The 15,687-nt window shown below is 43.4% G+C and overlaps 1 protein-coding gene across 1 annotated transcript in view; it reads right to left on the minus strand.

The window, feature by feature from the left end:
- Nucleotides 1-7,309, minus strand: part of DEPTOR (DEP domain containing MTOR interacting protein) — a 75,623-nt gene extending 68,314 nt beyond the window's left edge. Inside the window, exons 1-2 of the mRNA XM_050321590.1 lie at nt 7,057-7,309; nt 6,796-6,891 (exon numbers count right to left, since the gene is read on the minus strand). Coding sequence (XP_050177547.1) covers nt 6,796-6,881 — 86 coding nt within the window. The 5' untranslated portion in view covers nt 6,882-6,891; nt 7,057-7,309. The remainder of the gene's footprint in view (nt 1-6,795; nt 6,892-7,056) is intronic.
- Between the last annotated feature and the right edge of the window lie 8,378 nt (nt 7,310-15,687).

A 15,687-nucleotide genomic window follows, 5' to 3' on the forward strand; every position in this document is an offset into this window, starting at 1 on the left:
TCATCCCCTCTGCCAGTTCTTCATCAGTTTACCCTCTTCTCACATAGGTATATTTTGGGGAGGTGACTGGCCTTGAACATAGAGAAGAAGTATCTTTGAGTTAGCAAAAAGACTCCCCCAGGTCTGCTCTGCCAGGATGACAGAGGCAAGAGAGTTAATAGAACCACAATACAAGGGTTATGAAAATAAAAAGCAGAAAGTCAGGAGAGCCTGAAGCCTCAGGAGGTAACGTCTCTGAGAGCAGACCCTAAGCCCAGAGCTACCACCAAGCCTGCAGTCAGTGCCTAGACACTTAGTGATGGGATGAAGAAGCCTGTAATCAGGAACTTAAACGGACTGCAGATAGGCTAATTGCTGCTGTGACAACATCTTTCACTTAAGTTCTACATCACAGAAAGCACTGAAATTCTGTGAGCTTTACACTTCAAAAAGCACTGGAGTCTACAGATATAAGAAATACTTCAACTAAAATAAGATGTACTGATTCCTCCCTAGTCCCTGCCCATCTATCCAATAATAAAAGCTGTTTGACCTTCCTCCTGGCTTCAGTCTGCTCTTTCACTTTGGAGGGGGACTGTGACTTTGGAGGGAGAAAAGTGCAGATCCTTTCCTGAACACAGTATCCAGAGCGCCCTACCCATCCCTGTACACACAGTATCCTTTCTGCATCTCCACACTTGGGAGTTATTCTTCTCTGTGCTTTCCGTGCCACTCTTGGGCTCAGTGCCTGACCTCTCAGACCAGAAATCCCAATCCTGACAGTCCCACTTTGGCAGCTTCACACAGATCATCTCTCACCATCCACAACCCACCACTGCTGCAAGAAACCACTACTGACTTCAGCCAAGATTTACGTTGCTTTACGTTGCTTCTTCAGAGCATACAGTGGCTACCCCTGTTGGGACCTGATAAATAGCTCAGATTCCAAGGCGTTATTGCTACACAAATAGTAAATAACAGTGGCAAGTGATAGGAGGACTTCTCTGTCATGGTGCCAGCCTAAGGCCACTGCTCCCACAGAAGCAAGGATCATGGAGTAAATGCAAACCTAGACTGATTCTGGCACATTCATTCTGCCTTCCCTGCATGACCATCAACATGGAAACAAGCTTCTTTCACTTCTTCATAGGCAGCTACTCTAACATAAAATAAGTAAAAATTATTCTTGCATGTGCTACACACACCAGCTTGCCTTGCATTGCATCTTCATTTCTAGAAATGTTGAATAGCCATAATTTTACTGAAGAACATGAGAAATTGAGATTCCTGTTCCAGGAATCATATATATACATGGGACTTGTCATTACGAATCAGTACAAATAGGTAAGATTGAAACACATGAAAGGGTGCATCAGGTATCAAAGATTCCAGAAAAAAACAACATATAAATTTCAGAAACACATGCTTTTTATAAAATGATAATAATTTATACTAATTAAAATATATAATTGAAAGTATTGTGATAGGGTAGAGTTAGTTGCTTGATTTCAGAGCAATTCATTTTGAAGCTTTACCAATCTTCCCTTTGAAATCTTTTCTTTCAGTGTATCACTGATGGAACCTCACAGAGAAGATTGCCAATTTTTTGGTTGCTTGAGTTTGGAAAACAAATTGATGAAGATGAGATTATTTGAACAGAGAATTCCGGAGCACTCTATTCCACAAAAATCTGATCATATAGTCTCCTGTGTTCTATCCACCCTGAAGAAGTCAGCAGAAAAGGGCTTTCTCAAGTGAGACAACTGAAAATTACTTTTTCTAGGGCTAGTTCTCAACCCAATCAGTATCTCTTGGCTAAGGGAAATGCAATCAGTGGTAAAGGACTAAGGACGTTGCAAGAAAAAGATGCATGGGGTAGAAAAACATATCATCCCCTGAGATGGAAGTACAATATTGGGTTGGCCCAGGCAGATTATAAAATCTCATCCTAATGAATTCTGTCTCTTCAAATGTCATAAACACTTGTTTAATAGCTAAAGATCCGTCAGGAGCTGACGAGAAGAAGTGACTTCTAGACAACTGAATATCTCAAATCCTTATGTTCCTTTTAGAGTCTAAACTTACACTAGAGTGTTAACACACTTTCAAACACAGTGATAGCATTTAATAAATTATGTAACTATACAGTTTATATAATTCTATATCATAGTAATACTTTATTACTGAGGGTCTTTTGACATTGTTGCTCTAGAAACTATTATGTGCCCTGGGCTCTTTGAACCTTAGAGTGCCAATGAACTTTCAATCCTACCACCATGAAAATAAGTTGACTATTTATTGCTCAGAGGAAGAAAAAAAGTTATGGACTGTAGGTCCATGACTCTGAAAGTTATGCACTCCATTTTGTCTTCTTAAAGTGATAATGTTCCCGTGAAAACTGGTTTTGTCTTACAGCTTCAAAATTTGTAGCTGTTTACCAAGTAAAACCTCATTTGTAAGACAAAACTCATGAAACAAACTCTGATAAAAAGGTAAACAAATTTTTGTTGAATCATATCTTGCCCTTTCTCTCTTTTGAAAGAAAGAAAAATCTCTAAGAAACATGCTTCATATTTCCTCAAGCAGAAATAAGACCATGATGAATTAGAACTATTCCGCCAAAACCACTGGCTCATCTAACAAGTCTCATCATTATTTACTCAACTATTTAACAGACGTGTGAATTGGGAAAGGTGTTGCTTTTCGTGAAAGCTGGTGATAAAGAGTCTGCAGAGACATTAAGTGTCATTCAAGTTACACATACTACAGAGAACTGCACTATATATACAATGGCAATTTCTGATTTACAAAAAAAAAAATAAAAGGAAAAAATAGGCATTGTTTCAATATTGCTGTTTGGTCAACTGAAAGCTGAAGACCCCTGAATTACTAGGCATATTTTCTGTAAGAAATATAGCTCCTGGGAGATATATGACATTTTGGTGAAAAGCTGGCATCAAGAAACAAAAGAAAAATTAGCAGACAAGGAAGATTTCAGACACCCTTAACTTGTAAGACAAGCAGCCAGCATGTATATCAAAACATGCCCACTGAAACTGCTTTTGGTTGCCAGAGGGCAAGATCAGCTCTAATCAAGTTAATACTCAAACCCAGTGAGAGATAATACTTTAATCCTTCTGCCAAACAGCACTGAAACGGCCACAACCTGTTGCCTTCAACCAGGAGGGAAATGAGCTTGGAATTGCTCTGCCTCTGATAAAATTCTTATCAGCTTCAGTAGTGCCGTTTTATGTTCTCGTTATTAAGCTTCCAACAATGACTATCCAAAGCACTAAGGATGTGACACCTTTCTTCAGGCACTCCCAGCAAGGCCAAGGAAGCCCAGGGACATTCATTTCCCAGGGTTGTACCAGGCAGGGATTTGCAGGCAGGGATGTAGTAGGATGGAGGCTTCAAAGGGCTCTCCCTGTTCCAAGGAAGCTGAAAGCCCCATGATGCTCTCAAGCACAGCTCACAGTTCCTCCAGGAGACAGTTCCATACTCATCACTTCAGCCTCCTCAAAAGAGAGTGCACCACTGAGCAACTATAGGGTCTCTGAATCTGCAGCAGAACAGAGGAAAAGCTGGGGTTTTGGGTGGTTGGAGCTGTTAGGCAGCCAGAGCCCTGGCAGTTTGTCCTTACAGGGCTATCAGTGCCTGCAAAGCCCGCAGCCTGATCATGCCCACCCTGGCTCTCGCCTTGCTCTTCCTACTTTCTGCATGGCAGCAGAAACTGCCAAAGGATCTGTTCTGATATGTCACACTGATAATTTAGAGAGACCCAAACTTCAGACGTCCTCGCTTTAAAAATTATGTTTCTATTAACCAAAGGTAGAGTTAGACATTTGCTCAGACAGCTGCTGGGTATATTGGATGTAAAAATTTACCATGTTAGCTGAAATATACCTCAAGATCCTGTTTCTTTCTCCATAAATCATGTCCCCCATGGACCAGTATTTCAATCATAGCTTATGCCAGCAGCCAGCCTCCTGGGTGCCAGCTGACAGAGCACACATCTGGGCAGAGCTCCTGACCTCGCAAAGGCGAAACACACATCACGAGAAACCGAGGGACAGGAGCAAGGAGAAGGAAAAACCTCTTTGTCCTCTTCCTCTCCTTCCCCTAACCAATGTGCACTTGCCTGGGGAGGAGAAGGGGACACAGGGCTTCCATCCCACCACCAGCAGTGCCAGTGTGCAAAGCTAGGCTTGCCAAGGTGAGCCTCAAACAGCTTTAGCCCTCACTGCATCGAGTCCCTGCCAGAGAGGGACAGATGTGCAACAGGCCACAGGAACGAGAGCTATGAGGCAACGCATGAGGCTGGGGCGAGACGGGCAGCAGGAACCTTGTAAGGAATTCAAATTAAGCAGCTCTGGTAAGTCTTTAGACACACGTGTTGTTTGGTCTAGTACAAGAGTGCTTTAAATATCTATATTTGGTTGGGTTTGTGTAGCACCATGCTCACAGTTTCATTTTACACTTTTACTCCAAAGTTATGTGTTCATCCTGCAGTATGCAACACTTGCTCACATGCACTTTCACCCAAATACACACATAATCACCTGTCTGTCTGCATCATTCCCGCTGGGGGCTAATCTTGCAGTTGTAAGCATCACTAAGAATAGAGTACAGTGTGTTTCCTTGAGTGCATGTGTGTGCTGGCTTTCTATCACCTGTTTGCCTGCCCCAAAGGCTGCTGATATAGCCTATCTTTGATCCTGAAAACCTGCCACATTTTCATTTTACACTTATCTTGGACAGTAAAAGGAAAACTTCTTAGTGGGGCTGGCTAAAACTTGTCTGCTGGTCAGTTTTCTATCACTTATTTTGTGGCTTTTGTTGTCTGAGAACTGAAGAAAACTAACTCTTTGCATAGACTGTCCCAACAGAGAAACAGAACAAAGTTAATAAAAAACTGGGAGAAGATAAGACAATTTTTACAATACAGTTCCACCTCACCCAACAGCTCACTGATAGGCAAATGGGAGATTTTACCTCTTCTCTACCACATCCTGTTCTTGTTCCTGGCTCCACATTCCCACCATCTATCTTCTGGGGGTTCTGGAAGCCAGCAGATCAGAAGACTAACCTACCCACCTGATTACCACACTGGATCTGCTTTTAAGAAGTGCAAGAAGTACATGAGCAGGCACAAGGGAAGAGATGGGGCTACACTGCTAGGGAGTAGGAAAAGGAGTGGATCCTCCCATTCAGCAGTAGCCAGACATTATGCACACTGACTTGATCATGTATCCACAGTCCCAGCACATTTAGGCCACGTCTTACAGATTCGCAAAGGAATGTCCATAGGTAACCTCACAGGATGGGGAATAATTGTTCTGTATCTGCAGATCACTCTGCCCAAAAAGAACACCATGTTTCATGACCTTAATAAATAAAATGTCAAATACCATCCTTGATTGCAATACTAATGAGCTGATTCTAGGACCCAGATTGATTGATGTTTCCTCAGTCTTCTCCCCAGGGAAAGATTGCAAAACTTTGGCTCTTACATTTAACTATGAGGTATTCAGAAAGATTAATATGAACTCAATGAAAATTTTGTATTAGCCTTAAATCTTCAACTTCTAGGAAGAGCAGGATTCTTATTTGGCACTTGGATGAAAAACTTTGCACCAACTCCACCACGCAGAGCCTGTGCCAGTGCACTCTTATCACCCTAGGTTTCACTTCAGGCAACTTTGAAGCCGAATCTCGAGCTTGGAGCACACACTGGTGTGTACCGGAGCCAGAGCAGCAAACAACACTTACTTCCCAACCATGGGCATCACAAGCTGTCAGTGCTCCTCACCTCACTGAATGCAACAGTAACAGTGTCTGCACTAGCAGCAATGATGGCACCTCCCAAATCAAGGAACATTTCTATCACTTTGCAGTGTTTGTCAGGCATTTGAGCAAAAAGATTAAAAAAAATAAGAGCAAAAAGGTAAAAAATATTCAAGCAAAAACTACGAGGAAAATATTTTTTACAATCTCCTTCTAGTTAATCATACAACATATTATAATGAGAATTTTCTTCCTCAATCACAAGATGTTTCATCACCAAACTGAAAGCACTAAAACTTATTTTTCTCATCTCTAGTGTATGGGTACAGTCGGCACACTAAATACATCACATAAGTTAAAAATTAACTGAGTCAGGCATTTTTGTTCAAGGTTCCAGTGCCGCACACAACTCCACTCACAAAGCACTGTTAATTACTGCTGGCACTGACAGTAGGGATCCCCTTCCATCTGCTGGGACCAGCTGATCCAAAATAAAAACAAGCCCTCGGAGTAAGGCGCAGCGCTGCGGGGTCAGCGCCCGGTGCCGCTGCCAGCGCCGATCCGCACCGGGGCTGTGCGGGAGCGGTGCCCTACGCTCGGCTGGGCTCCCCGTGGGGTGCTCAGACACTTTATCGCGTATGGTTTCTTCGGGGGTTTTAATCTTTAAAGACGCCACACTCCTTCTGCATCGCTTGATGCCTTTAGTGACGCAGCAGCCTCTCCCTAGCCACCTCCCGTTCCACGCAGGGGAGCAAAGGTGCCCGCGGCAGAAGCCCCCCGGGCGGTGCTTCACCTCCCCTGGGCTCACAGCACTGGCTGCGGCCCCCTCCTCCTCCTCGCTGCTGGAAACGGGGCCGGAGCCCGAGGATGTGATGGAAGCAGGGCAGGTGCTCCGGTGCAAGGAAAGCCCGCGGGCACAGACCCGCGCCCTCCGACCCGCAATCCCCCTTCGTCAGCCTCGCCGTCAGCGGTGCTGCTGCTGACCCCGGGTACGCGTCCCCGGCAAAGCGGGAGGAAGGCACCGCTTACCGGAGCTGCTCGCCGGTGAGCAGGACCTCGGCCATGTGCTCCAGCTCCGCCGCTTTCTGCTGCATGCTGCTCATGCCCTCCTCCATCGCCGCCGGCCTGCGGGCACAGCACCGCCGGGTGAGGGGGGACCGGGGACCCGCCGCCCCCCGGCCGCGCCGCCCCCGCCGGCAGCCCCGGGGCTGCTCCCGCCCGGCCCCGGCGGCCGCAGAGCTCGTCCAGGGCTGGGAGGCAGCGGCTGCCACCCCCGCCGCTTCGGCTCACCTGAGCGGGTCAGGTCACTTTTCCCCTCGGCAGGCTCGGATCCCTCCCGCCGCTTCCCGTGTTATTGTGTCACTGGCAGGCGGAGAAACACATGGCTGCAGCCGCCGCAGCCGGGCTCGCCGAGGCAGCAGCGTCCCCCCCCGGCTGTCACACGGCAGGGTCGGCGCTGCCCCCGCGGGAAGGGGCCGGATCCCCGCCGGGGGCTGCGAGACAGGCGGCTGCTGCCGCGCCGCTCCCTCCTCTCCAGCCCGGCCGGGGAGGCAGGAGGCGGCTGGAGGCACAGCGCTCCCCGCCCGTGGTTCCCTTCCCGCGGGTGCAAAGTCCCCGGGCCTCCCTGTGGCACGGGGCTGCCGGGAGCACGGGCTACGCGGAGGGGCAGCGCTCGGGAGAAGCCGAGCCGGCTACGCGGGCGGAGATGCCGCTGCCGCCCGCCCAGGTACTGCGGGATGCGCCTTGGCAGTGACCCTTAGAGATGCAGCACGGGGCGGGTCGCAGAAAAGGAGCTGGTAATCTAGGGTTTCACCCTCAAAAACTGCTACTGCCCTCCTCCTGTCTGCAGTTCTGCTTATCCGCTACCCAGGGGTTATTTTCAGACCCTGGTCCCCTGCCCACCTCAACTCTTTGTCTCCGAGTGACAGAGGATGCAGAATTCTTGAGGGTAGAGGAACATTTAGTCTTGGCAATGGTAAGTAAATTGCAAGGTCATGAACACTGTCAATATTTTTGATGGGTTAAAAAAAACCCTGTCTTTTTAAAAAAATCAAGAGGAACCATCTTCTGCAGTGGTCCAACCATGGTTTTCATACACAAACACATGCAATACATTGATTGTCTACTCATTGCCTTTATTTCTGCCTGCACATACTGTGTGTGCATGGAAATTGCATCTGCTGAAGTATTTGCAATACTGTCATAGATTTAGGACCAAAACTATAATTTTACAACCACAAGAGGAACTAAGAGGGAATCAGGTGAACCTGGTAGTAACCAGGCTACAGACAATGAGAAAAAGGCGATTCTCTGCACAACCCATAGTAGACTTGTGGTATTTATTACCAAAGGGGTAATAGATGTAAAAGAATGGACTTGGAATAAAGGAAAAAATACTTGGAAAACAAATCTACAGAGGGTTACTAAGCAGACAGCAGCCACATTCAGCTCAGGAAATTCTCTGTTCTAAAAATATTTGCCTCACAAGGCAAACACTTGTGTGACACATCATATATGCTTTCCCTGCTCTTCCTTAAGCATCTGTTTATACATACTGAGATCAATTCAGGACTAGATGGACCTCTGTTTCAATCCAGTGGAGTCCCTTTAATGAGCACCTTCGTGGGTCTCAAAGATACATGGATGGCGAAGGGGGAAAAACACAATCTGCCTTTGTTTCATTTGTGGAATGGGCCAGGGAGAGAGGACACGAAGGACTACACCTTGAGATTACTTTTTGTGAATTTGGAAGACATGCATTTAATCTGAATTCTTGCAGACACCCTCTAATTCCACTCATACTACAAATATACAATGTACAGATTCACAGAGCTGGAAGTAAAAAGGGAATTGAAACAACCATCTCATCTGACCTTATCTTTAGCACAAAGAATGCACACAGTAATTTTTATCAAGCACTTTATCACATGACTGAAGGAAAGACCAATTTCTTGTGAATGTACAATTGCAAACCATTTCTGGGGAAGTCCTTGGCTCTATCACCCGGGTTTGGCTAATTTCAGCCATTCACTGCCGCTGAAAGGAGATACACCGTTCTTCTAGGCTCTGGCAGCACAATCTGCAATGTGTCTTATGCTAGTTTTCCCACTTTTAGGACCTCTTCTTGCTGCAATTCAATTCACTAAACAGGCAGAAGCATACCAGAAGTGGAGAATTTCTTCTGAGCCAGTGAGCAGAGCTGGGTAGATGGTCATAAGGTGCAACAAGTGCCAGAGCTGACACCAAGGTGGAGTGGACCTTGGCAGCTTGAAACAGGAACAAAAGAGGTGGAAGGGGGAGAAGAAGCTGTCTTTGTGAGGTGACAAGGTATCATGACAAGGTGTTTGTAGAACTCAGCCTGAAATCTATATCTTTCCTTGCAGTCTTGCAACCTGGAAAATGTAGGCCAGTGCAATTTCCTGCACTGAATTATTTAATGATTATAGACAACCATGTTGACCTTTGCACACTGATATCCCATTTTTAATCTGTTCCATAACATCACACTGAAATTTTTTACAGTTATCCTGAGAGGAGGGAATTGGGTATCAGTCATTTCAAACCCGGTGTCACCCCAAAAAATGGTTAATTAACATAACCTTGAAGGATCACGTTTCAGTCAAGAGCCAGTAAAAAGCTACACAAAATAACCTGATAGAATGTTTGTATCTTGTTTTTACCTTAGCATGGCTGAAGTTAAGTGAGATGAAGGTAGCTAGCCAACAGTTGGCATTCCTTATCCAAAAACATGACAGATCTTTGAGCTGGAGTCCTGGGACACTTCAAAACTCATCCTCCACAACTTCAAGAGAGTAACAAAAGCAACATAGGTCTGGAGAGTTGGTACCACAGGTATGAGGAGAAGCTCAAGTGTCTTCCAATGACTTGAAGATGCTAGAGGCTCTCTGGCATGCAGTGAGGTATAAAGCACACTCGAACCACCAAGGACAAAATGCCCTGTGGAACATCATGCATGAATAGGCACATTGTACCAGAGTACTGGGTTTAGAAAACATGTTAGCAAATTGTATAAACTTTCTTATCTCATTTAGTAAATGCCCAAGTGGTGAAACACTATATGTTTACATTGTGAAATAAGAATATTGCTTTCACTGCTTTAAAGACTATTGCATCTGTGGCCTACATGTTGACTCGATAAATTAACCCAAGATTTGCTAAATCAATTATCTAGTCTCACTACTAAATTTTCTGTGAGCTTATTTTAACACAAGACATCCACATGGAAGAATTACCAATATTCATGTGTATACTTCTTATTTCTCCTACAGTCTTGTTCCTGGCTCCCATATAAGGTTGTTTGTCTTTCCCTTGCTGGGATAACCAAGGCCTTTTAAACAGGAAAAGGACAGATGAAAAAGATGGTGAAGCACTTCAGGGACAAAAGGCATTAGCAGGTGAGCTGTTCAATGGGTTAACAGCTTTGTTTTTGCTAACATGTTTTGTATAAGAGACAGCATTATGTAAACATCAAATTTTAAAATACCTGGTCCTTCTCTTTACTGAGTAAGACAAATACAAAATGGTGTTCGGCTTTTAAGTTGACCTTTCATTTAAGTAGCTCTTGCAACACTCGTGGAAAATTAGTGTGGAGGGTTTTTTTCTATATTCCCATGCTTATTTGCAAAGAGAACTCACTTGCCTTTGTGTTTCAATTGGCTGACTTCCTTAGCACTAGAGGCCTGACAAGGGGAACCATAGGCACTACCAGGTATTGTCCAATCTCCCCTCCTCTTTTCAGGCTATGGACAAAAGTGTTTCCCATTCATGCCAATGCACAGATAACATTCATTTCTGCTCTAAGTTTGAACAATTTAAGTTGTCTGCTAGGAACTGGTCAGAAGAATCAGTGCTTGTGTGATTCAAAGCACTGAATGCATCTGGCCAAGCTAATTTTAGTCTTGTGATAAACCACAGGAAAAGTTAGTAAGTTTTTAAAAAAAAAAATGGTATGTTTTAAACTTCTCTTTTTCTATTATAGCATCCAGGTTCCTGCAAAAGCCACCATGGTGAGATAACGGGAGGAATTTTTCAAAGTCTGTCCAACTTTTCAGCAGACTCATATCTGTTTAGATTCTTACATTTCATGTGTCACTGACCTGGTAGTTGTTATAATAGTGAGTTGAATTGCAGAGAAAAAGGCATTTTGATCCTGAGATATGCAGAGACAATCTGAAAGGGGCCTTCTAAGCCTGTCCTTCTGCAGCTTTTCCATTTTGCATTAAATGTTCAGGCACTCACTAGGACAGACAGAGAGAGCAAGATTCCTGTGTAGACTGACAGCTAAAGCACAACTAGGAGATGGGTACATGTTTTAGTGCTTGCTCCTGTGAACAGATAAATATTTTATAGAAACAAGCAGCTTCAATAAGATGAAAGATCAGAAATTCACATCAGATCAGTAACCCAAATAATTCCAGTTGATATTATGCTCTTTTAAAACCAGCACGTTGCACTACCCAATGCCCTTTGTTCTATCCATGATGCCATTTGTTCTATCCACTCAAGTTCCCCTACTTTAACACATCTGGAATATTTTCTAATTCCTCTTATTTTGTATATTCATTTGTTTTGCAATAATTTCTAATTTTGAGCATCAGAAAAATATTTACGTGTCAAAAAGCACCTGTAAACCTGTCTGAAGCCTCAGATTTATCTTTGAACATTTTATGTATATTTCCAGTAGTTCTTTTATTTGTTTGTTTGCAATCAACCAATAGCAGTTATGAACTCATTCAGTCAAACTTACGTCTACATCGTTATGTTTCGTCCAGGTTGTAGTCCTGGAATGGTGTAGTATCCAGCTTCATGCATGGACTGGGAGGTGTGAGTCAGCTGGGAAGTGTGACTAAGACCTGAAAAGGAACAGATTTCTAAACCCCTTCTCAAGTGTGAACATATTCTAGCTGTGGCAAAAGCCAGGTTCTTAAGCTGTGCCCCAGCCATATCTGTGTTAATGCACTCTGATGTGTGGTTGCAAGATCTAAAAAAAAGTTTGCTTAAACCACTGTGGCTTGAACTGAGGGTTTGACACTGAGTCATGATCAGCCCTGAACACTTAGGTTTGGGGTATTTTTCTCCTTTGGGAGGCAACATCTAAGAGCTGAGATTCAGTCTAAGATACCTCGTTGTCTTACTTGTCCTTTGCTATCTATTCCTGCTTCTCAGCCCAAGTTTCTGTTGACTATTGCTCTTTCCACAGTGCCCATGATGGAGCACACTCTGCCTTAGGTGATCTGGCTCTTCCGTTTCCTGGGGTGAGCAGCACAGCCAGGGTTTGGGGTAGGTGGTGGGTGCAGGAACGCAGCGTGCATGAGTCTGGCGATGTGTGGTTCTGGTGGCAGGAACACATGCAGTTTGACAGATGCCAAACAGCTGCTTTTATGAGGCACAGAATCATAGTACTGACATACACTGACGAGGCTTTTAATAAAAGAAAGATAGTCTTTGTCAACCAGTAGGCTCCAAAGCAGAGGTTTCAGTCTCTCTCCTTAACCACATCCCATCCTGTCATCAGGTGAGGCTGTGCAGCACACAGAGACATCCCGTGGCTGAGAAACACCCACTGCTCCTCTGGCTGACAGACCTGTCTGGGGCACATTGCCACGGTGCCACCATTTCTGTGAGACATTGGAAACACTACAAACCAATGGCATCACTCAGTTCCACTGGGAAATCACCACCAGCAGCTACTCTGGCTCGCCCAGCTCTTGTCTGCTCATGTCTGCATAAAGAACTGCTCACAGTAGATTTGTGTTTAATTGCTCTGCCACCCTGTGGTCCTTTCAAGAATTTAAGTATGAAAATGCTTATTAGAAAATAGTCGTGAATTGATGAAGAAAGAAAAAGACTGTTAAATTAAGCTAATGGTAATTTTATAAGGGAATAACCTTTAGACAATACAATCTTTGCACACAATTAAAAACACAAACATACTTGACTCCATCATTATTTTCCCTTCACAATGAACACCAAAAATAACTACCCAATGTAGCAAAATGAAAAATTAAAGTCAGTAAAACACTGGATAATTCAATATTCTCTTCTGCATTTAACTGTTTGTCTGGGACCTCCTGGATTCCCAAAATATTTGTAGATCTCTTAGAGTGCTGAAGTAAGGAGATAAACTCAGTAGAACATGATTCAGAAGAACACACAAATCAGAATCTGCACTGTGCTGAGATATAGCAAAATGATTGGCTATTACCAGTCCATTTATTGAACCAAAGAGAAGGTATTTTTAGTGCTATTGAGAACCTGAATTCTTCATGGAGAAAGAGTTCTGCTGCAGCTCTGCATCAGGGAAACTGGATGCCAAAGGAACTGTTGGAAGGAGGCACCAACAGACAGAACTGGGATGAAGCAGAAACATACAAAGGTTTTCTCATAAGAACATAAGAACAAATTTGGGTTTCTTGAAATAGAGAACCTGGTAGCTATTGCCAAGGGTTGAACTATAGTGAGAACACTTCAGCAGAAAAAAATCATCACAAAATCAATCTGTAGTTGTTGTGTCCAAGAAGAAAATTTCACAAAAGTTTATTTGCCCAGGGAAGAGGGGTGAAATGAGGATAAAAAGGTACAGGAAAGACCAGCAAAGAAAAAAAGCATTGGAGAGAAAAACATCCCACTGAGAACATAAGTAGGACTTGAGCTGAAGGAAACAGAGGGAAAGAAGCTTGAACAGCAGCAACAAAGCCAGGCTGAGGTAGGAGGCAGAAGGAATAAATTGTCTTTGTGATGTCCCTCAGAGCTTCTCCCCTCTGTATTACACTGGTTTTACAATGAGACGCTGCCTGTCTCCACAGCAACTGTCAGAGAGACAAGACCTTCCCTCCCTCTCTGCACTGACTCCTCTCCCTGCAGAGGAGCCCTCCAAATTGTCACTCTCCTATGACATCAATACAAAAAACTCACCTGGATGCACCTCAGAAGACCCACTTACTGCATGTGCCCACCATGGAGTAGGATTCAGCTACACCTGTGCTTCTTCTATAACCCAGGTAGGCAGACCCCAGCACCCAGTCCTCCAGGAACGGAACTTGCTTAGAATTTTTAATTAAAGCTTTCTAAGTTTTTTTCATTGTCTTTGACGTTTCTCTCACTCAAATTATTAAATCTGGGAGGAAAACTCATTTAGCTCATAAAGAGGGGCCTCAAGGGCAGCATCTCCCCTCATGCCTCACACAGCATCTCTTCTGAAGCAGTTTGCGATGAGAACAGCCTCATCACCCACTTACCAAACAATTTCCCAAGAAAAGGCAATTCTGTTTAGGTAAGGTCCACTCCAAAACTGAAGACCCAATCTCCAACACTTAGATGGGAGAAGATGGGAGGATAAGGATCTCTCCTAATCGTACAGGCAGTGAATTTATGTTTCTGAGTCAAGCGTGATTGCAGATCTGAGAGGCCAAAACATCCAGTGAATGGAAAGTTACTTCTGTTGTCCCATTTATAACTCACCATATGATTTCAAGTTGTTCAGCGTCTCAAGACATTGGTACCCCTTGTGATATACTCACTACTACTCATTGCTCACAGAGGTGTAAGAAAAAAATTCCAGCTACTCATTGACACAGTGATTATAATAGAAAAATGAATGGCCTCATGACAAACTATAGTATTTAGCAGCAGGAGAAAAAAAAATACAGATGGTTAGGATCTTCACAGCAAATTATCAAAAATATAATAGATGTGGGATCATTAATGCTTTAGGCATAGGCCCTATGAAAGGGGTAGATGGAAATCTTCAGACCAAAATATTTCCTGCAGAGATGTCTGCAGAGTTTTTTCCACTTTCATGTCAGGTTGAAAGTTTGGGGCTAAAAAGGGCATGAGATTAGAAGGGCTCCCAGTTATACTGGGGAGTAGGATGGGAAGGGTATAGCCTGCTCATCTAACATTTCAGCACTGGGAGGAAAGTTGAGAAAGACAAAATCGAGATGAAGGGGTAATCACTGGATGATTACAGCCTGAGATCTCATTTGTCATGACTGAGAGTAAGAACAGAAGGCTCTACAAGCAGAAACAAGAGAAACAACTGGAATATAACAGAATCAGATACTTGTTCTGCAGTTCATAGTTCATTCCAGCATTACGTTTGTTGGACAGAATTTTTATTATGTGTTCATTTGTATTGTTGTTGGGGTTTTTTTTCCCTATGTAAGACTTCTGCTCCTTTTGTTATATGAGCCTTTCCTGTATTGGCTCCTTCCCATTGAGGTTTTCATCCTGCTATTTTTCACTGTCATTTCCCTGCACCAATCTACTCCTTCATTGTATTCTCTTCACAATTAGAATACTTGATGCATCTTGGGATTTTTTTAATATTTTGCATAATATGGCTATGGTTCTCATATTAATTCGATAAGTCTATTTATTTTTCTTTAGAGTCATACAGAAAGTATAGGTATGTAGTTTGCTGGGATATGTTTATAATGCATATCCTAGCAAAGCCTCAAAAATAGTAATAGATTAATTAAAAAAAAATCCAGTTTCTGAAGTTAATACTGTGCAGATAATAGCTAATCAATAAGTGAAATGATGTGATAACTTGTCAGATGACACATACTGATATTTAGGATGTCACTATTAATAAGATGTCCAGATTGAGCCTTGAAAATAGCCTTGAAAAAAAGCACTCCACACAGTATTTTAAAAACTACGTTTAATTGCATATATCTCATGTAACTCCTATATATTAATGGTAACACTGTTTTAAATAATTTTAGCAGTAGGTGTTTAATGTGATTAAAGTTTAGGGCCCACAGTAAAATATTGCTGTTAATTCTGCCAACTAACAAAATCAGCTGAGTCTGAATCACAGGTTTTGTTGTGGTAGAAGCACTCTGGAGATATATCCAGAAAATGATTTTCATGATGTACTCATGCATGAAATAACAT

This window comes from Myiozetetes cayanensis, unplaced genomic scaffold, assembly GCF_022539395.1.
Source record: "Myiozetetes cayanensis isolate MyiCay16 unplaced genomic scaffold, myiCay2020 scf1, whole genome shotgun sequence".
Taxonomy (NCBI): Eukaryota; Metazoa; Chordata; class Aves; order Passeriformes; family Tyrannidae; genus Myiozetetes; species Myiozetetes cayanensis.